General features: G+C 46.4%; 1 protein-coding gene across 4 annotated transcripts in view; it reads right to left on the bottom strand.

Moving 5' to 3' along the window:
- Positions 1–8762: 8762 nt before the first annotated feature.
- The window catches only part of LOC140185588 (A-type potassium channel modulatory protein KCNIP2-like), a 133074-nt gene continuing 115007 nt past the window's right edge, over positions 8763–26829 (bottom strand). For all 4 annotated transcript variants that reach the window (XM_072238949.1, XM_072238948.1, XM_072238951.1 and 1 more), the window contains exons 3-8: positions 22376–22445; positions 20403–20473; positions 16721–16828; positions 14516–14620; positions 13740–13802; positions 8763–10193 (exon numbers count right to left, since the gene is read on the bottom strand). In XM_072238949.1, the coding sequence (XP_072095050.1) occupies positions 10146–10193; positions 13740–13802; positions 14516–14620; positions 16721–16828; positions 20403–20473; positions 22376–22445 (465 nt within the window). In that variant the 3' untranslated portion in view covers positions 8763–10145. The remainder of the gene's footprint in view (positions 10194–13739; positions 13803–14515; positions 14621–16720; positions 16829–20402; positions 20474–22375; positions 22446–26829) is intronic.

Below are 26829 nucleotides of genomic sequence, written 5' to 3'. Positions count from 1 at the left end.
GATCCCCACTGTACAGGTCATACCATCTTCTCTCAGCTACCATCGGGCAGGAAGTCCCACACCACCAAGTTCAGGAACAGCGAATTCCCTTCAACCATTCAGTTCTTGAACTGACCTGCACAACCCTAATCAATACAGTTCAGTAACACCATGACCACTCCAATCGCTTTAAACCTAAAGTAGACTTTTTCTTTGTTCTAGTTAGGACCTTTCTTGTAAAAGTTGTCTATGGTTTTCTTGTGACTGTTGCTGATATGGTGCAATGGACCTGCAATGCTGCAGCAAGTAGGTCTTTCTTTGCACCTTTGCCATTAGTAATAAACTCACCTTTTAACGTTTTGACTTTGGTCACAGCTCTGTACTACAGTGTAGCCTGTCCTCCCGCACTCATTGGACCAGAGATGATTCCCAGTCTTGACAGTAACAACAGTGCAGGAGAAGACAACCCACAGTGGTGAGGTACTGTACATGTCTGAAACTGCTGATGGCTCTGCACACTTTATGGATGTTCACCTTGAGGCCACCACATCTGTTCTGGCTTCATGCCATTGAGCAAGATGTTAGTGCTACACAGCACCACCCTTATGTGAGTTCTCTTTATGTGGTGTGAGCTCAGTTTAGTTTCTGCTAATGCTCCTTTGAAGCTGCTTGTAACAGGTGGTGCTGGTTGTTGTGTGCCTTGGGGAGTCAATAAGCAGCTGACTTCTAGGGGTGTGTGACACCTGTTTCAGTCCATGAGCGCATTAACATTACCTCTTTAATTGTCTTTTGCACCACATTATTTATTTTTGTGACATATAGTAATTTTTTTTTAATGTATTGCACTGTACTGCTGCCACAAGACAACAAATTTCACGACATGTGACAGTGATAATAAGCCTGTTGGGTAGCGTGTGGAGATGCGTCTCTGCCAAAGGAGGTATGAGGTGCTCCTTCCCTCCGCTAGCCTGCTGGTCACCCCTTGGGCAAGGTGTAGCACCTGCTTAGCCCCCCCTCCCCATCTGATCAGGGCGATGTGAAGCCATGGGAGCAGGTGGTGGCGGATGGTCGTACGAGCAGCCGGTGCACATCACAAGTGCTGGTTACGTGACCACTGACGCCAGGCAGACCATATCTGAAACGCATTGATAATACCTGGGGTCACCCGTCTTGTAAAGACACTGCCCAGAAGAAGGCAATGGCAAACCACTTCGGTATAAAAATTTGCCACGAGCTATCATGGTTATGAGACCACGATCACCCTCATCATACGACACGGCACATAATGAAGATGGTTCAACCTGGTTCTGATTCTGATGCAACTGGTCAGAGTGACCTCCCTTTAAGTTTCTTCATCCCACAAAGTTGTCAAGGAGTTGTGACGATTTAAAAAAATAGTCGTAAAGCATTACAACACAATTATAGGCCCTTTGGCCCATCTAGTCCATGCCAATATATTATTTTGCCTAGTCCCATCGATCTGTACCTGGATAATAGCCCTCCATATCATTTAGAAACCAGAGGCGAGTGGTAGTTGGAAAATAAACAGGGAGCTCCATTATTTTTATTGCAATTGTGATTTTTAATTTTTTTTACAAAATATACGGATATGGATGGCTAAGCGTTTGTGTGCAGTGCTGCAGGATATACAAACCAAGTTACGCGGGGAGACCTTGGTGGATGATTAGGACACAACGTACTGTTGCAAACACTCTGACACACAGCTCGCCACTGCCCCTGCTGGTGAAGGCTGGGACTACAAGGGACAGCCGAGGCGCTGCTCTCGGAGGACTCCTGGCAACGGCGGGGGCTGTGGCCGCTCTCGAGGGTGTTGGCGGGTAAGGAAAGCAAGGCCAGAAATATAAGGATGTACACACACACACCCCTGTGTGTGTGTGTGTGTGTGTATGGATCTGTCCATGCAAGTATGCACATCAGCAGGATTACTGTCAGCCTCTAGGTTCGCGGGAGATGGGTTTGGGACAGACAGTTGCAGCTGTCGGAAATGAGGGAGTTGTCAAGTGACCCGGATAGCTGTCATGGAGGAAGATTCATAAGAGGGGATGGCAGAGTTTACCTCAAGAATACAGAGGTACTGCCCAAACAAATTGATATTGTTAATTGATAAACATAAGAGATTCTGCAGATGTAAGAAATCCAGAACAACACACAAAAAATGCTGGAGGAACTCAAAGCAAATCAGGTGGTATCTATGGAAATGAATACACAGTTGACGTTTGAGGCCAAGACGCTTCATCAGAACTGAAAAGGAATGGGACAGAAGCCAGAATGAGAAGGTGGGAAGAGGGTCCTTCCTTTTCAGACCCGATGAATGGTCTCGGCCTGAAATGACGCCTAGTTATCCTCTGCGGTAGTTGCCTCCTGATCTGCTGAGTTCCTCCAGCATTTTGTGCGTGTTTCCCACAAATCAAAACCATAATGGACGGTATGTTCACTGGCCCTTGGGGTGGGTGGGGGTACAATTTCGGAAGAGTCGATGGGCGTTTGGGGAGAATAAAATGTAGGCACGAGAGAAACTGCAAGTGCTGGAAGTCTTGAGCAAACACCCACAAAATGCTGGAAGTACTCAGCAGGCCAGTCAGCATGTATGGAGGCGAACAAAGAGTAAACATTTTAGGCCGAGACCTGTCATCAGCATTGCTAAGTTGGCTCATTGCGGTCATGCGTACTGAGGAGTAGTGAAAAGCCTTTGTTTGTGTGCAATTCTGATGGATCAACTAAACAAAATCAGCAGGGATATAAGATGCTGCCACAACGTAGACACACTGACGGAAAAATCATCTATCCGATCCTTCTGGGATTCTGAGATTGTATCGCATTTTAATACCAGTAGTCCCAAATAAAATCAGACTCCATAGTATTCTGGAGGGTTGGGGAGGTGTTATAGAGATGGAATACACCAACTGTGCAAGACACGGATGCCCCAGGCTCCGGCTCTGCTCAGGGGAGCTGACATTAGTTTCTCACCTCCACAGAGCATCCGAGCTGTCACATTTGGTATTGACAGAATATTGTGTTTAATCCCCAAATTACTGATCCTGTCCCTCTAAGTGGGCATTGTCTAAAACCAAACCATTCTTCCCAGTACAAGAGATGAGCTTTGGACTGTATCTGCCACTGGAAACATTCTCACCTACCCTTTATTCCATAGGATGTCTTGATTATATCTTCCTTTAAGCTCTTTTCCATAAAAAGAACAATCCCAGCTTCACTCACCCTCAAGTCACATCCTATGTAAGTGAATGTAACTGAAGGCTTGGAGTTTGGTTGACAAATCTCATTTGCCATTCCCATGCCATATCCCTCCCGCTTTTCCACTCCTGTATTGGATTTCACTCAAACTCAACTCACTGCTGACAGCGGGATATTCAAGTATCTGCCCAAAAGATCCCTTCTACAAGGACAGAATCAGCCAGAAAGAGAGAACTTCCCAGGACAAGGACAGCACGGGTTAGATACAGAGTGAATCTCCCTCTACACTGTCCCATCACACACTCCCAGGGCAGGGACAGCACGGGTTAGATACAGAGTGAATCTCCCTCTACACTGTCCCATCACACACTCCCAGGACAGGGACAGCACGGGTTAGATACAGAGTGAAGCTCCCTCTACACTGTCCCATCACACACTCCCAGGACAGGGACAGCACGGGTTAGATACAGAGTGAAGCTCCCTCTACACTGTCCCATCACACACTCCCAGGCCAGGCTGGTGGCCTCCATGTTGTGCTACCGGATGGTCACCTTGGCCCCCCCTGCCCCTTTTGTCGCAAGAATGCAGAGGAAGCTAGTGGACTTCTTCTGGGGAAACAGGAAGCACTGGGTCTCTGCAGCGGTTCTGAGTCTCCCAGAAGGAGAGGGCGGACAGTCGCTGGTGTGTGTACGCACACGACTGGCGGCTCTCCGCCTCAGGACTCTGCAGAGATTCCTGTACGCCGAGCACCCTCCCAGGTGGCACGTGTTGGCGACTTGCTTCCTCCGGAGGGGCTGCTGTCTTGCCGAAGATATGCAGCTACCACCGGCGGGCGTCAGCCGTGCTGCTTTGCAGAGGCTGCCCGGCTTCTATCAGGACCTACTGAGAGTCTGGAACATGGTTGCCTCAGGCCGGGAATCCCCTCCTCTGGCAGATGGCGGGGTCCTGGCCGACCCTTGCCCTGTCTCAACGGATGTCAGTGCGGCTCAGGTGTGTGGAACGACTCGGGCTGGGCTGCTCATCGGGCCCAGGCCCCGCAGCCTTACCCGAGAGACGAATCCACACAACTTGAGCCGTCTTTCATCAACACCCACAATCCCATTCAGGGATGCAGGCAGGAGGTACCTTTATGGGCTGCTGCTCCACACCCTCCACTTCCTAGCATTTGTCCACCGTCCCGACACGCCATGGCGGTCGGTCTTTCCACCTGGAGGTGAGGGGGGTCCCCAATGGAAGTCCCTCTACAAGGGAGTCCTTCCCATGCACCTTGGGGATCTCGGCTGGAGGGTGCTGCATAAAGCGGTGCCCTGCAATAAGTTCTTTAGTTTGTACACGGATCTCCCAGCCGCGTGTCACTTCTGCGGGCTGGAGGAGACCGTGTACCATATGTACGTGGAGTGTGTGAGGCTGCAGCCCCTTTTGGCGTATTTGCGTGGGCTGCTTCTCGCCTTCTGGTTGCATTTCAGTCCCACCCTATTCATATATGGTCATCCAGTAAGGAGGGGGGCACAGAGGGATGAGGATGTCCTTGTCAACTTGCTCCTGGGGCTGGCGAAAATTGCCATCCGTGGCTCCTGGAAAAGGGTGGCAGGAGGTTCTCCCCGGGCGGACTGCCTGGCTATGTTTAGGGGGTATGTTCGTGCCCGGGTGAATACTGAAAAGGAATACGCACAGTCCACGGCGACCGTCGAGATGTTCCGGGACCGTTGGGCTCCGCGGGGTGTAAATGCCATCATTGATGAGGATGGAAATATATTGGTTTAACATGTATTGTCTGTTTGTAGTGTAGTAAATGTGTTAGTTACTGGGTTTGTAAATATTGTATAGCACCGACATTTGTAATAAAGAATTTAAAGAAAAAAAAAAAGGGGCAGGGACAGCAGGGGTTAGATACAGAGTGAAGCTCCCTCTACACTGTCCCATCACACACTCCCAGGACAGGGACAGCAGGGGTTAGATACAGAGTGAAGCTCCCTCTACACTGTCCCATCACACACTCCCAGGACAGGGACAGCACGGGTTGGATACAGAGTGAAGCTCCCTCTACACTGTCCCATCACACACTCCCAGGACAGGGACAGCACGGGTTAGATACAGAGTGAAGCTCCCTCTACACTGTCCCATCACACACTCCCAGGACAGGGACAGCACGGGTTAGATACAGAGTGAATCTTCCTCTACACTGTCCCATCACACACTCCCAGGACAGGGACAGCACGGGTTAGATACAGAGTGAATCTCCCTCTACACTGTCCCATCACACACTCCCAGGGCAGGGACAGCACGGGTTAGATACAGAGTGAATCTCCCTCTACACTGTCCCATCACACATTCCCAGGACAGGGACAGCACGAGTTAGATACAGAGTGAAGCTCCCTCTACACTGTCCCATCACACACTCCCAGGACAGGGACAGCACAGGTTAGATACAGAGTGAAGCTCCCTCTACACTGTCCCATCACACACTCCCAGGACAGGGACAGCACGGGTTAGATACAGAGTGAAGCTCCCTCTACACTGTCCCATCACACACACCCAGGGCAGGGACAGCACGGGTTAGATACAGAGTGAATCTCCCTCTACACTGTCCCATCACACGCTCCCAGGACAGGGACAGCACGGGTTAGATACAGAGTGAATCTCCCTCTACACTGTCCCATCACACACTCCCTGGACAGGGACAGCACGGGTTAGATACAGAGTGAAGCTCCCTCTACACTGTCCCATCACACACTCCCAGGACAGGGACAGCACGGGTTAGATACAGAGTGAAGCTCCCTCTACACTGTCCCATCACACACTCCCAGGACAGGGACAGCACGGGTTAGATACAGAGTGAATCTCCCTCTACACTGTCCCATCACACACTCCCAGGACAGGGACAGCACGGGTTAGATACAGAGTGAATCTCCCTCTACACTGTCCCATCACACACTCCCAGGGCAGGGACAGCACGGGTTAGATACAGAGTGAAGCTCCCTCTACACTGTCCCATCACACACTCCCAGGGCAGGGACAGCATGGGTTAGATAGAGTGAAGCTCCCTCTACACTGTCCCATCACACACTCCCAGGACAGGGACAGCACAGGTTAGATAGAGAGTGAAGCTCCCTCAGCAGGTAAATGCCAAAGTAAATTTTTTGCACAAATTATCTCAGGAGTTTACACCAGGAACCCCAGAGAGAAGACTGTGTGACGTAAGTAGAGCAGATATGGCCCCAAGTAAAGCCTGGGGTTTTCTCGCAGATCTGTGCAGCACACAGAAACACTATTACAAATCAGTCAGTCAGTTACTGTTAATAAGCAAGCTAAATCAATCATTTGAGGTTTTGCCCCCTCAGACTATTGATTTGTCTGTTGCAATACAGGCTAAGACTTAAAATTAAGTCACAAACCTGAGAACAACTTTTAAAAGTATCAGACTGTTGGAAAGCCCTGTGGCACCATCATCCTCACGATAAGAATTTACTCCACCACTTCAGTCCCTTTATATTCAAAGTACTTACCTGTCCGTATGTTTTAACTTCTTGATGTTTTCACTTCCTATGAGATCTACATGGTCTCCTTCAGGGGCTTGGAGTGCCTAACAGAGGGTGGGGTATGGTGGCTATTCCCTCAACTTTGTGCATGTTGAAGAGACGGCTCAGGAGGGAGGGTTATAAACCAGAGAAATTTACTGCCTTAGGGCACTATCTGATCCACCATTGTCCATGTGGATGGCCAGAGAGGAGTTGAGGTTATTCGGGCTTCTCTGATCACAGTCTGTTTCACTCCCAGACACCAGTGTTAAAGTGGTCACCCTCACCCATGCTTTGTGCAGATTCCGTCTCCACCAGCCTTTCAGACGGGGAATTTCTCCAGTGCTCTCATCGACATTGGTATGTTGGAATTTCAAGGGTGTTTGGCTTCACTGAGTGCTAGGTACAAAAACCTAACCCATAAGGCCTGACAATGAGCAATTTCTCAAGGGGACACTCTTGGTGCTTCTCAAGTTGTTCTTAAAGAATAATCCTCGTTCTGAAAGAGGACCTCTGAGTGAAAACTTTTCACTCCAAGTGAAGACTCCTCATTCTGAGCGAGGGATCCTCATTCAGGGTGAGATAAGGCCGTAAGACATTGGATCAATATTAGGCAATTCGGCCCATCAAGTCTGCACTGTCAGTCAATCACAGTTGATTTATTACCCCTCTCATCATCATTATTCTGCCTTCTCCCCATAACCTTTGATGCTCTTCTTAATTAAGAACCTCTGAACCTCCGCTTTAAATCTACCCAGTGACTTGGTCTCCACAGTTATCTGTGGCAACACATTCCACAGATTCACCACCATCTGGTTAAAGAAATTCCTCCTCATTTCTGTTCTAAAGGGATGTCCTTCTATTCTGAGGCTGTTCCCTCTGATCACAGACTCTCCCACTATTGGAAACATCCTCTCCACGTCCATTCTATCTAGGCCTTTCAAAGATCAGTAGGTTTCAATGAGATCCCCCTCGTTCTTCTAAATTTTAGTGAGTACAGGTCCAGAGCCATCAAATGCTCCGCATATGTTAACATTTTCATTTCTGGGATAATTTTCATGAGCCTCCTTTGGAACCTCTGCACATCCTTTCTTAACTATGGGGCCCCAAACTGCTCACAATAAAGGAATCCTCCTTCTGAATGAGGACTTCTCATCCTTATGTTCCGATACACCCTATGATCTCATCCAGCCCAATATCTTTGCGCTCTTCCACTCCAGCAGACCCCTGGAAGTTCCAGTTTTTAGTTGCACCATAATCAGAGAGTTACCTTCTGCCACAGGGTGAAGGAGGGTGAGAGGTAACTTGATAGAGATGCTCAAGATGGTAAGAGGCATAGATCGAGTGGACAGCCAGATACTTTTCCCAGGGTAGAAATGGCGGATACGAAGGGGCATCATTTTAAGGTGTCACACACAAAATGCTGGAGGAACTCAGTAGGTCAGGCAGCATCTATGGAAATGAGTAAACAGCCAACATTTCGGGCCGAGACCCTTCTTCAGGAAGTGGAGGGTGTTCTAAGGCGTCTGGAGGAAAGTATAGTGGGGGTGTCAGAGGTAAGTTCCTAATACAAAGAGTGGTGGAAGGAAGGGTGGTGGTGGGGCAGATATATTAGACATATTTAAGAGACTAATAGATAGGCATTTTGATGATAGAAATACAGAGGGCTATGTGGGAGGGAAGGGCTAGATTTCTAAAAGATGGACAGAACATCGTGGGCCATAGTGCATGTACTGTTCTGTAATCTTCTATGTACTATGTTCACAGAGAGCCCAAGTATTGGAATTCCATCTACAAACCTCTCCAACCATCCTTCCTCCTAACTCTAGGTCCAAGTGTTTTGAGATCCCTCACTGCGTTCTTCTGTCAGTCAGTGTCAGGTATTAATGGTTACCATTCCGTTGAGAAGCAGTCACTCAGTTTGTGGCATTGTCACCTTCATAGAAGTGTGAGTCACTAAATTCAGAGAATGGGAACAATTTCTCTAGCCAGTGATGAAACTGCTTCCAAAATGTGTTAAATTAATTTGAGATATTCTCAATACTTCCCCTGCTCTTCAAGTGGGCTCACCCATTTATATTGTCTTCGATCAGTTGACAACCGTTACCCACACTTGCAAGGTTCACCTTGGAAGAAGGCTCTATTATAAAGGGTCTATTCACCGAGGACTTTAGTAAAATAAACAACTTCTGGCAGAGACATTTGCTGATATATTTGTGAAGGGTCCATTGAGAGATTATTGGAGATGCAAGAATATTCTTTACTACAAAGCTTCTAGACAATGGATTATTGCAATGTGAAGTCACTATACAGTCTCCACTGTTCCATCACACACTCCCAGGACAGAGACAGTGTAGGTAAGATACAGAGTGAAGCTCCCTCTACACTGTCCCATCACACACTCCCAGGGCAGGGACAGCACGGGTTAGATACAGAGTGAAGCTCCCTCTACACTGTCCCATCACACACTCCCAGGGCAGGGATAGCACAGGTTAGATACAGTGAAGCTCCCTCTACACTGTCCCATCACACACTCCCAGGGCAGGGACAGCATGGGTTAGACACAGAGTGAAGCTCCCACTACACTGTCCCATCACATACTCCCAGGGCAGGGAAAGCATGGGTTAGATATAGAGTGAAGCTCCCTCTACACTGTCCCATCACACACTCCCAGGGCAGAGAAAGCACGGGTTAGATATAGAGTGAAGCTCCCTCTACACTGTCCCATCACACACTCCCAGGACAGGAACAGCACAGGTTAGATACAGAGTGAAGCTCCCTCTACACTGTCCCATCACACACTCCCAGGACAGGGACAGCACGGGTTAGATACAGAGTGAAGTTCCCTCCACATTATCCCATGAGGTTTATTTTTGACCCGTGGGGTTAGAAATTAAACCTGGGCAATGACGCTGAAGGGGACAAGGAAGACATTTTGGCACAGGCGGGCTTCGTTCCATGGGTCTGACCTCATACAGCAGGCAATGTGACAGATGGAAGGGATGGACTGCAGGTAATTCGCCATTTTTTTGCCCCCATGCAACCTTGCATTTCTGCATAAAGATGCTTATAGTGTGACCCAGTAACATGCTGTGTAGATCTGTGTCCTCTGCACTTGGGCGCATGTGTTGTGACTTGCACACCCCACAGCTGCAACACTGTCAGGGTCTTCCATGCCGATTCTTCGCATTCTCGAGCAGGTCCGTGAAAAAGTACAAAATGTCCGTCACAGGAGGCCTGTTCTTTCTTTCCTCTCCACATCTGTGGTCAATATCGTTGTCCAAATCTTCACCTCCCCCACCTCCAAATGAAGTTCTGATTCAGAAGTTGAAGCTCCCCATTGAACAAGTCAAAGGCCCAAGGTTGGCCCACCAAGGACAGAAGGCGAGGAGTCAGAGGTCAGCTCAGCACTGACCTCAGCCCCACCTCTGACTTCTAGATGACATTCTCAAAAAGCTGCATTGACTTCATGATGTTTTCATCCTGAGAAAAATTAGGAAGAAAATAATTAGTGATGAAAACCCATATTCACTCACAGATCCTTGTGCAAAATGCAATCAGACATGTTCACTAACACACTCACTCACATCGGTTCACTAGCACTCCTAGCCTTTTCTCTATCCGTCTGGCTTACATACATTCAGTACACATCTTTGCCCTTAGACTTACACACACACACACACACACACACACACACACACACGTGCAAGAATCTCAAAGTTCCTTTAATTTACAGTGGAGAGTATTCTAGATTCAAGATTCAAGATTGCTTAATGTAATTTCCTGTAAGGAGAACAAAATATTTGTTACTCAGACCCGATGCAGCAGAAAAAAAAAACAGAAAAGATAAGGAACACAACAATAATAATAAAAATGTTCAATAAATATAAATACATAAGATAGCTGATGTGCAAAGATTGTATGTCCATAAAGTGAGGCTAGGCTGTACGTAAGATGACTGACAGGAAATACTGAAGTTGTGGTGGAGTTAGTGGGTGGAGGTGTTGATCAGCCTTACTGTTCGGGGAAAGTAACTGTTCTTGTGTCTGGAGGTCCTAGTGTGGATGCTACACAGCCTCCACCCTGATGGGAGAAACAGTCCATGACCAGGGTATTTGGGATCCTTCATGATGTTACTGTCCCTTTTCTGGCACCTTTCTGTGTATATGTCCCTGATGGTGGGTGAGCTGGTGTCAGTGATGTGTTGGGCAGTTTTGACTACCTGTTGTAGAGACTTCCTGTCTGCCACAGTATAGTTTCTGTAACAAGGAGTGACACAGCTTGTTGGGATGATCTCGACTGTGCATCTGTAAAATGCTGCGAATACAAATGGGCATAGAGTCCAGCTTCCTTCAACTTCATCAGATGGGCATAGTCCAGCTTCCTTCAACTTCCTCAGAACGAAGAGGGTTTGGTGAGCTTTCTTGACTGTGTAGGATGTGTTCTGGGACCATGAGAGGTTGTGTGTGATGTGCGCACCCAGGAGTTTGAAATGGCTTGCAATTTCCACTGCTGTGTCTGACTGGTTGCATCACAGTGTGGCCTGTAAGCTCTAGTGCAAGGACCGCAAGAGGCTCCTCACAGTTTTAGACTCAGCCAGCGCCATCACAGGCACAACACTCCCACCTTCTTAGACATTTTCAAGAGGCACTACCTCAGGAAGCCAGCGTCGATCACCATCTGGGACGTGCCCTCTCCTCGTTACCACTATCAGGGAGGATATACAGAAGCTCGGAGACCCACAATCAATGATTCAGAAACAGCTTCTCCTCCTCTTCATCAGATTTCAAAATGGTCTGTGAATCCATGATTGCTGCTTCACTATTCCTTTTTTATGCACTAATTTTTGGCTTTGTAATTTATAGCAACTTTATGCCTTTACACCGTCCTGCTATGGGTGGTGGGTGGAGATACGTCTCTACCAAAGGAGGTGTAGGGTGCTCCTTCCCTCCGCTAGCCTGTAGGTCACTCTTGTGCAAGGTGTAGCACCTGCTCAGGCACCCCCTCCGATCAGGGTCACGTGAACCTATGGGCGCAGGTGGTGGATGGCCGTATGAGCAGCTGGTGCACATCACAAGTAATGCGACCGCTGATACCAGGCAGACAATCTCTGAAGCGTATTGATAATGACCCGCGTCACCTGTCTTGTGAAGGCACTGCCCAGAAGAAGACAATGGCAAAACACTTTTGTAGAAAAATTTGCCAAGAGCAATCATGGTCACGGAAACACCACGATCGCCCATGTCATATGGCATGGCACATGATGATGTCATACAGCATGGCACATAATGACTGAGCTCTATGGCTGGGGGAGGGAGGGGAAACGTCGACCCAGACCACGAGAGGCCTGCGTCGGGCATTTTCATGCCTTACAAGGCGCAGATTGGAAGTCTGTGTGGGGCGCCACTCCTCGCACAGACTAGAGCAATGTGAGATTAAGTGCCTTGCTCAAGGGCACAAACACGCTGCCACAGCTGAGGCTCGAACTAGCGACCTTGAGATAACTAGATGAATGCCTTAACCACTTGGCCACGCGCCCAACACACTCTGTATCTATGGCTAAGTCAGGGATAATGTCTGATTATGAAGGTGGCAGCATTGATAGAGAATGATAGGTGGAAGAGGTGAAGGGCTGGAGAAGAAGGAATCTGATAGGAGAGGAGAGTGGATCATGGGAGAAAGGGAAGAAGAATGAAGGGAAGTGGAAGCAGTAAGGGGGGGGAACCAGGATGGGGATGGAAAAAGAGGGAAGGGGAGGGGGAGAAGTGACTGGAAGTTACAGAAATAGATGTTTATTCAGTCACAGTGGAGGCTGCTTGGGATGGAGTGTTTCATTTAGGACGAGAGACCAGGCAGGCTGAGTTTGATTACTTGGTGCATTGGAGCTGAGGGGGACCTAACGGAGGTGTACAAAATTATGAGGGGCATATATTGATGAGATAATAGGAAACTCTCCCCTACATAGGTGTCTAAAAATTACATGCCATAGGTTTAGGGCATGGGTGAGAGGTTTAGAGGGGATTCTCGATCACAGAGCCAAGAGGGGTGGCGGAGGCAGACACTCAGGGACATTTATCCATTATCCAGAAAAGCAGTTGGATCGGTAAGGTATAGCTGCTGCAGACTAAGGGTTGGTAAATAGGATGGTCACGATGGACAGGGAGGGCCAAAGGGCCACTGTGTGACTATGTACTTCACGTGGAATAACAATATCCCATTGGAATATGCATACCTTTCCCGGGATACAGGTATCTCACTGGAGTACTCGCTCATTGGTGCACCAACATATCACAAGGCCATCGGACACAGAAAAGGGGCATTCGGTTCACTGAGTCTGCTCTGCCGTTTGATCATGGCTGACTGATTTTTCCTCCCTACTCCATTCTTCTGCCTTCTCCCCATAACGTTTGATACCCCAACTAATCAATAGCCTATCAAACTCCGCTTTAAGTATACCCAAATGACTTTCACCAGTCTCTGAGTAAAGAAATTCCTCCTCTTCTCTGTTCTAGAGGAACGCCGCTCTGAGGCTGTGGCCCTCTAGTCCTAGATGCTCCCACTACTGGAAACGTACTCACCATGTCCATTCTGTCTAGGCCTTTCCATATTTGGTACGTTTCAATGATATCCACTTCATCCTTCTGAGCTCCAGCAAGTACAGGTGCAGAGTCAGCAAACGCTCGTAAAATGTTAACCCTTTCATCCCCAGGATTATTTTCTAATCCAAAACCAGCATATCCTTTCTTAGATATGAAGCGTAAAACTGCTCACAATACCCAAATGTGGTCTGAACAATGACTTAGAAAGCCTCAGCATTATATCCTAGCATTTATATTCTAGTCCGGGTATTTGACTGGAACAAGATGTCGTTCCTGGGATACAGGTAATTCACCCACTATACTCATCCCAGTTGGAGTATGAACATTTGATCTGGCATTGGAGTGGAAGGGGAATTGGGCGAGGTTTCTACACTTGTAGCGTGACGCCTGATTTGGCTACAAATATTTCACTTAGGGATTGGGATCTCACCTTTTGACAAGTTTCGATAAATTCCTCGATAGTTACCACCCCGTCCCGATTCTTGTCCATTTTCTGTGGTGTAAGAAGGGACACAAGGTGAAATCAGAGTGTGGCAAATGTCCGTGTGACGACATTATTCACTGTACTGGTTTGGAAATAATTGCATGTGTTCTATTGGTTTACAATTCATTGAGCAGGAGCTCAGTTAATGAGCAGAATCACTCCCAAGACAGGAACAGCACGAGTTAGATACAGGATGAAGCTCCCTCTACACTGTCCCATCACATACTCCCAGGACAGGGATAGCACGGGTTAGATACAGAGTGAAGCTCCCTCTACACTGTCCCATCACACACTCCCAGGACAGGGACAGCACGAGTTAGATACAGGGTGAAGCTCCCTCTACACTGTCCCATCACACACTCCCAGGACAGGGACAGCACGGGTTAGATACAGAGTGAATCTCCCCCTACACTGTCCCATCACACACTCCCAGGGCAGGGACAGCACAGGTTAGATACAGAGTGAAGCTCCCCCTACACTGTCCCATCACACACTCCCAGGACAGGGACAGCACGGGTTAGATACAGAGTGAATCTCCCTCTACACTGTCCCATCACACACTCCCAGGACAGGGACAGCAAGGGTTAGATACAGAGTGAAGCTCCCTCTACACCGTCCCATCACACACTCCAGTACAGGGACAGCACGGGTTAGATACAGAGTGAAGCTCCCTCTACACTGTCCCACTGGATACTGATTATTTTCCTTCGGTAACAGTTTACCTGGAAGAATGTTTCCACATGCTCCTGAGGAGATTCCTCCCTCACCGTTGGGTAGGTGTACTTCCCCATCATGTCATAAATGGATTTCATAATATCCAACATTTCCTAGGAAACAAATCAGAAGAAGAGACCACAGTTAGAAGGAAATCCCGATCCTCGTCCATTTTGGTGAAATCAGAACATGGCAAACATCTTTGTGACAAGAATATTCACTCTGCAGGTTGTGAAATATCTCATAGGTTGTTATGTGATTCACTGGTTTAAGATTCACTGATCGGGAAGCTAAAGTAATGAACAGAACCACTTCCAGGGCAGGGACGGCACAGGCTTAAGAAACATTTGAGAAGTTTGCGTAAGTGCATGGGTGGGAGAGGCTTGGATGTCTGTGGTTCAGGTGTGGATTGATAGGACTAGGCAGAATAATAGTTTCACACAGACTAGATGGGCCAAAGGGCCTGTTTTAGTGCTTAACGTCTACGACTCTGTGATTATCCACAAATGGTCACTGAAAAGGTGACTGTCAGATCATTGAGGTATGAGTTTGCATTGCCCATTTTCCTGACAGCTCAGAGAAACTGATAGGAAATTGTTGGGAATCATAGTTCTTGGGTTGACGGGAACAGCCCATTCCTCTGCTTTTATGTGATTTTCCGCTGGCGAAGACTTATTTGCAGTCAGCAAAAGCTTCCATTTCTCTGGTGTCCCTTAATACCATAACATATTCTAGGACAGAGTAACATGTTTAAGGGGAAGCTCTGCACGGAGAGGGTGGTGTGAGCTGCCAGTGGACATGGTGGATGTGGGTTTGACTTCAATATTTAAAATATGTTTGCATAAGTACTGTACATGGATGAGAGGGATATAATGGCTTAAGATCCAGATGTGGGTTGATGGGACCAGGCAGAATAATAATTCAGCATAGACTAGATGGGCCAAAAGGCCCTTTTCCGTACTGTAGTGCTCTATGACTCTATAATGCCCAATTGATGCAAACTCCATCAAGGTTCACCCTGAGAGTGGGAGACAGATGCTGAGGAGAGAATTGCCAAGCTCCACAGCTGTGGCTACTGAGGACACCAGAACTGGAGGAGCAGGACAGTCTCCAAGGGTTCCAGGGCTGAAGGAGCTGGCAGGGAAAGGGAGGGACAAGAATGAAGGACGTAAAGACAAGGGTTAGAACCTTACAGGTAGCATTTTACCAGACTGAGCACCAGTGTGGATATGTCCAGCGAATGATCATTGAATATGATGCCCAACTCATTCTGTTTTTGTTTTTTCTCTGTCAGTCTTTCTTTTTCTTCTTACCTCCTTTACTCTTTATTTCCATTGTCTATTTGCCATTCTTCCTGTTTCGCTCTTTGTCACACACCACCTCACTCTTTCTGACTGTCTCTTTATCTCCCACTCATTCTCCCATACTCTGAATCCATCTGACCCTATCCCCCTCTCATTCTGTCTTACATCTGCGGTCTTTCACTATCTCCCCAGCACTCCCAGTCTCCGTTTCTTTCTCTACTTCTCATACCCTCACTCTCACCCCTCTTAGGGGCCCAGACAGAGTTGACGTGGAGAGCATGCTTCCAATCGTGGAAGGGTCTAGGACCAGAGGGCACAGCCTCAGAATAGGAGGAGGAATTCCTTTAGCCAGAGGGTGGTGAACCTGTGGAATTCATTGCCACAATCGGCTGTGGAGGCCAGGTCATTGCGTATACTTAAGGCAGAGGTTAATAGGTTCTTAATTAATAGGAGTGTCAAAGGTTATGGAGAGAAGGCAGGAAAATGGAGTTGAGAGGGAATGATGCAACAGACTCGATGGGGCAAAGGCCCAGTTCTGCTCCTATGTCTTATGCTCTTCCACACACCCTCTCCAACTGAAACTCTCACTCTTTCTCTCCCTCACACTCTAAAACCCTCTCTCTCCCTCTCCATAATTCCATCTCACAAATTCTCTCTCTCTCTGACATTCTTTCTCATTCATTCTCTGTCCTTATCTATCACTCACTCCCACACTGTCACTCTGTAACATACTCCCTATTCACACACAATCACTCCCCCTCTCTTTCACTATTTTCACTCTTACACTCTCATTCTATCTCATTTACTCTCTCTGCCCTCTGCTATCTGACACTTCCACTCTCTCTCACTCACATAGAAGCACCAACATCAAACATCCCTTCCAAAGCCCCCCCACCACCTCACTCTTACCTCTCTGGTAATGCAGCCATCTTTATTTAGATCGTACAGGTTGAAGGCCCAGTTCAGTTTGTCATCAACAGAGCCTCGAAGGATTACAGATAAGCCTGTCACAAAATTCTGGGGCAGAAGGAGAGAAGAGAGGAAATAGATGACGATAATAATAATAATAATAATAATAACAACCCAAAATCTTGCTTTAAAATATAAATTTATAAAGGCACCATACTTTACTATAAATACAAGTCAGAGTCCTGCCTGATTACAACTGATCCATTATTACAGAAAGGACAAGCCATGATAACCATCCAGATATAATAATATAGAATAAACAATGAAGAACAACTTACTTAACAGATATGGCCATTCCAAACACACATAACATACAGAAATCAATATGTGCAAAACACCAGAAATATGCTGAATTAAAAAAGGAAATTGAAAGACTATGGAACATGAACAAGGTATATTGTCCCGATAGTAATATCTACAAGTAGTAATATTTACAAGTGGTATCATCTCAAAGTCACTACACAGTAGCATTAAACAATAAGGCCTACGCAGTAATGTTTATGTAAATCTCCAGAAAGCCACAGTACTAAACACCACTAGAATAGTCCAAAAGCTCCTAGCAATTGACCAATGAGTCTGCTTGGCTAAACTGCATCTGGATGCTATGCCTGTACCTCAGGTTTTACCAGCTTGAGCTGAGAAAAAAAATTATTTATAGAACATTTTTCATCCAGACGATTTAGTTCAAAGTGATTTACAGTGGGATAAAGTGCAAACATGAAAGTAAAGACAAAAATATGTTACTTAAAAGCAAGGTTAAATAAATGCAGTTGTTTAAATATGTCAGCTGAGTCTGCATCCTTTATAGTTTTAGGTATTAACTGTGCAGTTGAAGAGTGTTGTTCTAAAAGCTGACCTACCAATTAGCTTTGGAGGAAGATTGTTAAAGTTTAAGAGACCAGTGAAAGGAGACCGTAGAGCTCGAGCTCAGTTAACAGTAAGAATCTCTAACATTTATGTTTACAATCTGGAGCCCGAGATGGTGATCCCATGGCCCTACTGCGCTTCCCTTCCTCGGCTGAAGTCCAAAGTTGGAGGCCTGATGTCTGTGAGTCTGAGATTCCAGGACAAAAGGAGCGGAGGCTCTGGGTATGAGAGGGGGTGATGGCAGGAGGGATGGGAAAGGGGCTTGTCTTTCTGTTGTCTTGTACTATTCTGTTGTTGTTGCTCATGTTGTTCTGCTGAACACTGTGGGCATGCTACGTTGGTGCCAGAATGTGTGGCAACACTTGCAGGCTGCCTCAGCACGTCCTTCAGTGTGTTGGTTGTGAACACAAATGATACATCTCACTGTATGTTTCAATGTATATGTGATAAATAAATCTGAATTTGCAGGTGTGTTTCCTACAGGTAGACAGGGTAGTGAAAAAAGGTCTATAGTGGACTTGCCTTCGTCGGCCAACGGATTGAGTATAAGGCTCAGGAAATCATGTTGCATCTGTATAAAACTTTGCTTAGACCACACAGAGTATTGCATTCATTTCTGGTTGCCCCATTACAGGAAGGGCGTGGAGGCTTTGGTGAGGGTGCAGAAATGGTTTACCAGGATGCTGCCTGGATTTGAGAGCATGCGCTAGAGGAAGAATTTGGACAAACTTGGGTTGTTTTCTCTGGAGCTTTGGAGACCAAGGGGAGACCTGATTTAAAGATTTAAAGATTAAAAAAAAAACTTTATTGTCATTCTAACCGTACATCAGCTCTGCAGGGCAGAATGAGACAGTTAGAAGTTTATAAAATTATAAGAGGCACGGACAGTCAGAATCTTTTTCCCAAGGTAGTAATGGCAAACATTAGAGGGCATACACATAAGGGGAAGTTTAAGAGAGATGTGTGGGACAAGTTTTTTTACATACAGAGTAATGGGTGCCTGTGATGGACTGCCAGGGGTGGTGGTGGATGGAGATCCTACAGAGGTGTTTAAGACGGGCAGGGAATGAAGAGATATGGATCGTGTGCAGGCAGAAGGGATTAATTTAATTTGGCATTGTGTTTGACACAAGTATGGTGCAGGAACTGTTCTGTGTCCCAAGTTCAGGAGCCTTGGTGAGTTCCCACGGTGTTATCAGTTAGTGACACCGATACTGCCGCTGAATTCCGGTGGGGGACATTGGTTCTAACATATGATTAGACTGAAACCGCCAAGAGGGATGTGAAAGGGCTTGCCAGAATCACCCAGAGAGCCTGAAATTCTGAACGCTATTTGACTCTGCAGACCATCACTACCGAGCTTTGTCTGGTCATTGGCTGATTTAACTTTCCAGAAGGATATTGGGTTGTTTTCTCTGGAAGCTGAGAGGAGATCTGATTGAGGCTTATAGGATTATGAGGGGTATAGATTGGATAGACAGATGGTATCTCTTACCCAGGGTTGAGATGTCTAATACCGGAGGGGCTAAGTTCAAAGGAGATGTGGGGGGCAAGCTTTTTCACAGAGAGTGGTGGATGCCAGGGGTGACGGTAGAGGCAGGTACATTAGGGACTTCTAAGAGATGTTTAGATAGACATGAATGTGAAGGAAATTGAAGGGTATGAACATTGTGTCAGCAGAAGGGATTAGTTTAGTTTGCTATTTGATTACTAATTTCACTGTTTCGACACAACATTGGAGGCTGAGGGCCTGATCCTGTGCTGTACTGTTCTATGCTCTGTAATTGTCCTTGTGGAGACAGGGAGCATTTATGATCTGGAACTCACTGCCCATGAGCTGGTGGAAAAAGAATCTTGAACTGGTACTGTACAAGGCAGGGCTGTGGAGAAAGAGCGAGGAAATAGCACCCACTCGATGGACCAAATGGTCTCCTGTGGTATCAGTCCTGTGATTCTACATTTGGGTTCAGAACTGATCAGGAAATACGATGCCCAACATGTATCTCTGAACTAAACTGGTGCCCGGCTTTAGTCACCTCAGTCACTACAGGGGAATTGTGACAGCATTTTGTGGTCATGGACACCAGTGAGTTAGGGAGCACCACAATCACTGTAAAAGGGCTTTAAGTAAATTTATTATCATAGTACGTTACCATATACTGCCTTGAATTCATTTTCTTGCAGGCCAAAGATATACAACAGAATTTATGAAAGACTGCACATCAACAAAGGCTGACAAGCAATCGATGTGCAAAAGAAGACAAACTGCGAATAAAACAACACTGAGAACATGAGAGGCAGAGCTTTTCAGAGCGAGTCTGCAGATTGTGAAATTTTCTCAGAGTTGTGGCAGGTGAAGTTACCCGGTAGAGGAGCCTGATAATTGAAGGGGAGCAACAGCTCCTGAACATGGTGGTTTGCGACCGAAGGCTCCATGGTTGCAGTGAGAGGAGAACGTGTCCTGGCGTGGGGGTCCTTAATGACGGACACTGCTTTCTTGTGGCAGTGCTCCATTGTAGATCTGCTGAATGGTGGTGAGGAGCTTTGCTTGTGGTGCACATTGTCTTCTCAAAGACAAAGGATGGGGCAATCGGATTCAGAATCAGACTTATTATCACTGACAAAATGTCCTGATATTTGTTGTTTTGTGGCAGTACAGTGCAATACATAGAAAGATTACTGTACGTTACAATTTTAAAAGTATTTGACTATCACGTAACCTGCATTGCCCCAGATCCAAGGAGAGTTCTCTTACCTCAAAGCTGACAGAGCCATTATGGTCGGTATCAAAAGCATTAAACAGAAAGTGTGCATACATACTGGAATCTGCAATGAAAAGTACATGAATTACAGGCAGGGAACAGGGAGACTTGCTTGAAAAATGAAATTCATTCTCTACACTGTCCCATCACACACTCCCAGGATAGTGACAGCACAGGTTAGACACAGAGTGAAGCTCCCTCTACACTGTCCCATCACACACTCCCAGGACAGGGACAGCACGGGTTAGATACAGAGTGAATCTCCCTCTACACTGTCCCATCACACACTCCCAGGACAGGGACAGCACAGGTTAGATACAGAGTGAATCTCCCTCTACACTGTCCCACCACACACTCCCAGGACAGGGACAGCACGGGTTAGATACAGAGTGAAGCTCCCTCTACACTGTCCCACCACACACTCCCAGGACAGGGACAGCACAGGTTAGGTACAGAGTGAAGCTCCCTCTACACTGTCCCATCACACACTCCCAGGGCAGGGACAGCACGGGTTAGATACAGAGTGAAGCTCCCTCTACACTGTCCCATCACACATTCCTAGGGCAGGGACAGCACGGGTTAGATACAGAGTGAAGCTCCCTCCACACTGACCCATCACACACTCCCAGGACAGGGACAGCACGGGTTAGATACAGAGTGAAGCTCCCTCCACACTGTCCCATCACACACTCCCAGGACAGGGACAGTACAGGTTAGATACAGAGTGAAGCTCCCTCTACTCTGTCCCATCACACACTCCCAGGGCATGGACAGCATGGGTTAGACACTTTGGACCATTCCCAATGATTAGGACAACACTGAAGCCATAAGTTCAGATCACACACATGCAAACTGATGCTCGATATTTCAGAACAGAAGTTAAGCACTTTCCCACAATGGTCAGTGTAGTTATTATTGACTCACCCCTCCACTGATCTCGATAGGTTAAACACATCCTTGCAGGTTGGAGTTATACATGGGAGCCAAATGGTTGTTACTGGACAAGTTCTGATTAAAGTTCACCAGTGTGAAACATTAACTCCATTTCTCTCTCCATAGGTGCTGCCTGACATACTGAGTATCTCCAGCATTTTGGCAGTTATATAAACAATTCTGCTTTCCAAAACACATTGGAGAAACAGTTGAGATGTTCTGACACCCCAACAGTGTTGCGATCACTTTATCTTGACACCTGAGTTCGATTTAAGAAACTGAATTTAAGTGCTGTCCTGGTGTGATTGGAACTCACCTGCAAGCACAGCTCACTGCTAGGTAGTGCAGAAAAGAATACAACTTTAGCCCTCATAAATGATGCATGAAGTCTTGTGCAGCACTCAGAAAAATGCTGGAGGAGCTCAGTAGATCAGGCAGCATCTATGGAGAGGAGTAAACAGCTGATGTTTTGGGCTGAGACCCTTCGTCAGGACTGGAGTAGAAGAGGGCAGAAGCCAGAATAAGGTGGGGAGTTGAGGAGGAACAGATAGCAGGTGATAGGTGAGACCAGGTGATGGAGATGGTGGTTGGGTGGGGAAGGGGGGATGAAGCAAGAAACTGGGAGAAGATAGGAGGAAAGAATTAAAGGACTGAGGAAGAAGGAATCTGATAGGAGTGGATGATGAACCATGGAAGAAAGGAAAGGAGGAAGGGAACCAGGGGGAGGTGTTGGGCAGGTGAGGAGAAGAGAAGAGAAGGAGTGAGAGGGTAACCAGGATGGGGAATGGAAAAAGAGAGGAAGGAGGGAGAAGAAATTACCAGAAGTTGGAGTAATCGTAGTTCGATATTCATCTGCACAAAGGCTACCCAGACAGAATATGAGGCGATGCTCCGCTAACCTGAGCTTGGCCACATTGTGGCATTAGAGACGACCATGGGCTGACACGTCAGAATGGGAATGGGAAGTCAAGTTGAAATGGGTAGCCACCAGGAGACTGTGGTAACCCTCAAAGCCAGTGGCATTCACACTCACCTCCTTGAGGGAAGAACTGGGAATAGATCTGTTTAAAAGTCTCTTCATTAACCACACCACTGGGACATTCCTGGGGACAAGGAGAGAATGTAGAATTACATTTCAAATCTGTGTAATTGATGCAATAACATCTTTTCCTTAAATGTAGCTGTGGATGGAGGAATGTGATATAGATACTAGAAATTGTTTCATAGGCACATTGTAAATGAATACAGACAGTAATACACATCAGGATCAATGCATATAAACTCATTTCAAAGTGAACTCCAAATATATCTATTATTAAGGTACATACTGTATATGTCACCATATACAACCCAGAGATTCATTTCTGTGCGGGGATTCACAGTAGATACAAAGAAGCAGAACAGAATCAATGGAAATACTACATACAAAGACAAACAACCAATGTGAAAAAGAAGACAAACTATGTAAATACCAAAAAAAACAAGTAATAGTACTATTAAATAAATAAGTAATAAGTAATATTTTGAATATTAGTGATTGAGTCCATAGTTTGTGGAATCAGTTCAGTGTTGAGATGGGGGAAGTTACCCATGCTGATCAGGAGCCTGATGGTTGAAGGGTAATAACTGCTTCTGAACCTGGTGGTGTGGGACCTGAGGGTCCAGTACCTCCTGCCTGATGGCAGCGGTGAGAGGAGGGCACGATCTGGATGGTTTCCATTCCTTGCTGATGGATGCTGCTGTCTTGAGTCAGCGCTCCTTGTAGATGTACTCAATGGTGGGGAGAGGCTTTACCGTGATACACTGGGTTGTATCCACAACTTTTTATAGGCTTTTCCATTCATTCGTATTTCCGTATCAGGCTGTGATGCAACCGGTCAAAATAATGAAACTGGATTTGATTATTTGATGTATATACAATCACTGATATCTGTGTAAAAAAATATGCAAGCTCCAACTTGTGCCTTTCACTCACAAGGAACAAGCCTCACAGTGAGATTTATTTAACTCTATATAAATAAATAAATAACCGATGATGAGACACATTAAAGTCGTTTAATTGAAAAATACAACCACCAGTAATTTTCCTTGCAACGCACACAAAATCCCAAAACGTCGCCTGTACTTTTTTCCGTAGATGCTGCCTGGCCTGCTGAGTTCCTCCAGCATTTTGTGCATGTTGCTCAGATTTCCAGCATCTGCAGATTCTATCATGTCAGTAATTTTCCTTCCACTATTGCTGTGAGCTATGATATGAACTGCCTGGCTCTCGATGTCTTAGCCTTAACCTGGTGTCTGCCCCAACAAACATACAAATAGTTACCACAGGGGGAAGGCCATAAACATTTGAATGTTTGGTCGGGAGTGGACATGAAAGTAAAATAGGCTGCAGATGCTGGAATCTAGAAGGAAAACAGAGTGCTGTAAGAACTCAGCAGGTCGGCAGCACCTGTGGACACAAAGAGATGTTTAACATTCTGGGCTGAGAGCCTGCATCTGGACTGAGAGGGAAAGGGGAGGATTGGCAATGCACTACAAAGGCCGTTGGCTGACATGTTGAGCCAGATAGGGAGAGTGTGACGGGCAGAAGGAGTCTAGAGGGGGAAGAGGATGGGAGGGATTGACAAAGGGACAAGAACCATGGTGAATCGTAGGGCACTGAGTAGTATGGTATCAGAGGGATCTAGGAGTACAGAGTGATAACTCCTTGATAGCGGTGTCACAGGTAGATAGTGTCATAAAGAGAGCTTTTGGCGTATTCATTTGTTAATTACGTTCCATGTCGTGTGACATGGAGGATCATGGTCTTTCCATGACCATGATTATTCTTGGCAAATTGTTCTACAGAAGTGGTTCCCCATTGGACTTCATAAATCAGAGTATTGAGTACAGGAGTTGGGAAATTATGTTGAGCCGGCGGGAGGAGAAGATGGCAGCGCAACGTGCGCGTGCAGCTCTCCGGTGAAAATAATATCATTTTTGTTAAATAGGGGCCGTGGACAATTCTGATTTGATGGAGACAGACGTGAAAGCACAGAGGAACATCTGGAGAAATTTCTGAAATGCCAGTTCACTGCTGCTGTTACTGGGCAATTGAGAATCTTCCGGAGGGAAGGCCCCCAAATCCCCAGCTTTGCTTGCTGCTGGCGACCGAGGCTGAGGTCAAAGTTTTCGGCAGAGATGATGCTCGGTAGTCGGTGTCAGAGGGCCGATCGGAGGCTCAAAGTTTTCGGACGACTCAGAGTTGGACTGTGGTCGGGCATGGCAGGGAGAGTTTTCTTCCTTCTCCCGTCTCCGTGAGATGTGGGATGTTCGAGAGACTTTGAACTTTTTTACTGTGCCATGGCCTGTTCTTCATCAGGTTATGGTATTGTTGCACTGTTGTAACTCTATGTTATAATTATGTGGTTTTTGTTAGTTTTTCAGTCTTGGTCTGTCCTGTGTTTTGTGATATCACACCGGCGGAATATTGTATCATTTGTTAATGCGTGCATTACTCAATGACAATAAAAGAGGACTGTGTGTCCTCATAATCTAATCTAAGTTGTATAAAACGTTTGTGAGGTCTAATTTGGAATAATGTGGGCAGTTCTGATCACTTACCTGCAGGAAAGATATCAATAAGATGAAAAGGGTTCAGAGAAAACTTACAGGGATGTTGAAGACCCGAGTTACAAGGAAAGGTCAAATATGTTCGGACTTAATTCCCTGGAGTTTAAGAGAGTGAGGAGAGATTAGATAGAGGTGTGCAAAATTATAAAGGGTATACATAGGGTTAATGCAAGCAGCTTTTTCCATTGAGATTGTTTGAAACTGGAACTAGAGGCCATAGGTTAAGGGTGAAAGGTGAAATATTTCTTTATTCAGAGGGTGGTATGAGAGTGGATTGAGCTGCTGGTGGAAGTAGTGGATGTGGGTTCAATTTCAACATTCAAGAGAAGTTTGGACATGTACATGGATGGGAAAGGTATGGGGGACTATGGTCTTGGTGTGGGTTGATGGGACTAAGCAGAATAACAGTTTGACATGGACTAGATCGACCGTAGGGCCTGTTACTGTGCTGTCATGTTCTGTGACTCTAAAACCAGGTGGACAACAATGAGAGAACTTCAGGGCTGTGAATTACCAGAAAATGGAAAATTCAATGCTCACACCATTGGGTTGTAAACTTCCCAAGCGGATTTTAAGAGGATGTTTTCCAGTTTGCATTTGGCCTCTGGGTAACAATGAGAGAGCACAGACAGTTGCTGTGGGAGTTGGGAAGGAAACCAAAAATGGGAATTACGTCTCTACTCTTTGTGTGGCCACACTCCTTGAATTACCACACCCTTACCACCCGGAAGTTAGCTTGCTGGGATCTCTGCAGTGAAGATCTGCTGTAGGTGCACAAAACTGAGTGCAGAGGCAGATAGTCTGAAGATGTCCCTGTGGGAACCCTTTTATTCGCTTCTGGTTGGTGTCTTAGTGTAATTGCTGCCGTTGGGATTGAGGTACAGGAACAGTAGGTCCCACAACCCCAGGTTTAGGAACAGTGATTACCCTTCAACCATAAGGCTCTGGAGCCAGCGTGGGTAACTTCACTCACCTCAACACTGAACTGATTCCACAAACTTTGGACTCACTTTCAAGGACTCTACAACTCATGTTCTCAGTCACAAACAAGAGGAAATCTACAGATGCTGGAAATCCAAGCAACACATACGCAATGCTCAGCGGGCCAGGCAGCATCTATGGAAAAGAGAATAGTCGACGTTTTGGGCCAAGACCCTTCATCAGAACTGGAGGAAAAAACATTGAGGAGTCAGAGTTAGAAGGTGGGGGGAGGGGAAGGAAAACTCAAGGTAATAGGTGACACCGGGAAGTGGGGGGGGGGGGGTGAAGAAAAGAGCTGGTAAGTTGATTGGTGAAAGAGATACAGGGCTGGAGAAGGGGGAATCTGATAGGAGAGGACAGAAGGTCATGGAAGATAGAAAGGGGGAAGGAGCACCAGAGGGAGCTGATGGGCAGGTAAGGAGATAAGGTGAGAGAAGGAAAAGGGAATGGGGAATGGTGAAGGGGGGGGGATTACCGGAGGTTCGAGGAAGTTCATGCCATCAAGTTGGAGGCTACCTAGACGGAATATAAGGTGTTGCTTCTCTAACCTGAGAGTGGCCTCATCGCGAGAATAGAGAAGGCCGTGGGCTGACATGTTGGGATGGGAGTGGGAATGTTCTCAGTACTATTTATCTATCTACCTATTTATTTCCTGTTAGTTTGTTTCTTTTTTATTTGCAGTTTGTATTCTTTCACACATTGATGTTTGTCAGTTTTCTTTGTAGTTTGTCATTAATTCTATTGTACTTATTTATTCTATGATGAATGCCTGCAAGAAATTGAATCTCAAGTTGGTATATGGTGACATTTACATCCTTTGATAATATAGTTAAACTTTGATGTTCGTTGACATATAGATGATTAGAACACCAGTGGGATCCCTTAGGTGCACCT

The sequence above is a fragment of the Mobula birostris genome, chromosome 21, assembly GCF_030028105.1.
Source record: "Mobula birostris isolate sMobBir1 chromosome 21, sMobBir1.hap1, whole genome shotgun sequence".
Classification (NCBI taxonomy): Eukaryota; Metazoa; Chordata; class Chondrichthyes; order Myliobatiformes; family Myliobatidae; genus Mobula; species Mobula birostris.
The sequence above is the reverse complement of the archived record's forward strand: the minus strand, read 5'-3'. Positions and strand labels throughout refer to the sequence as shown.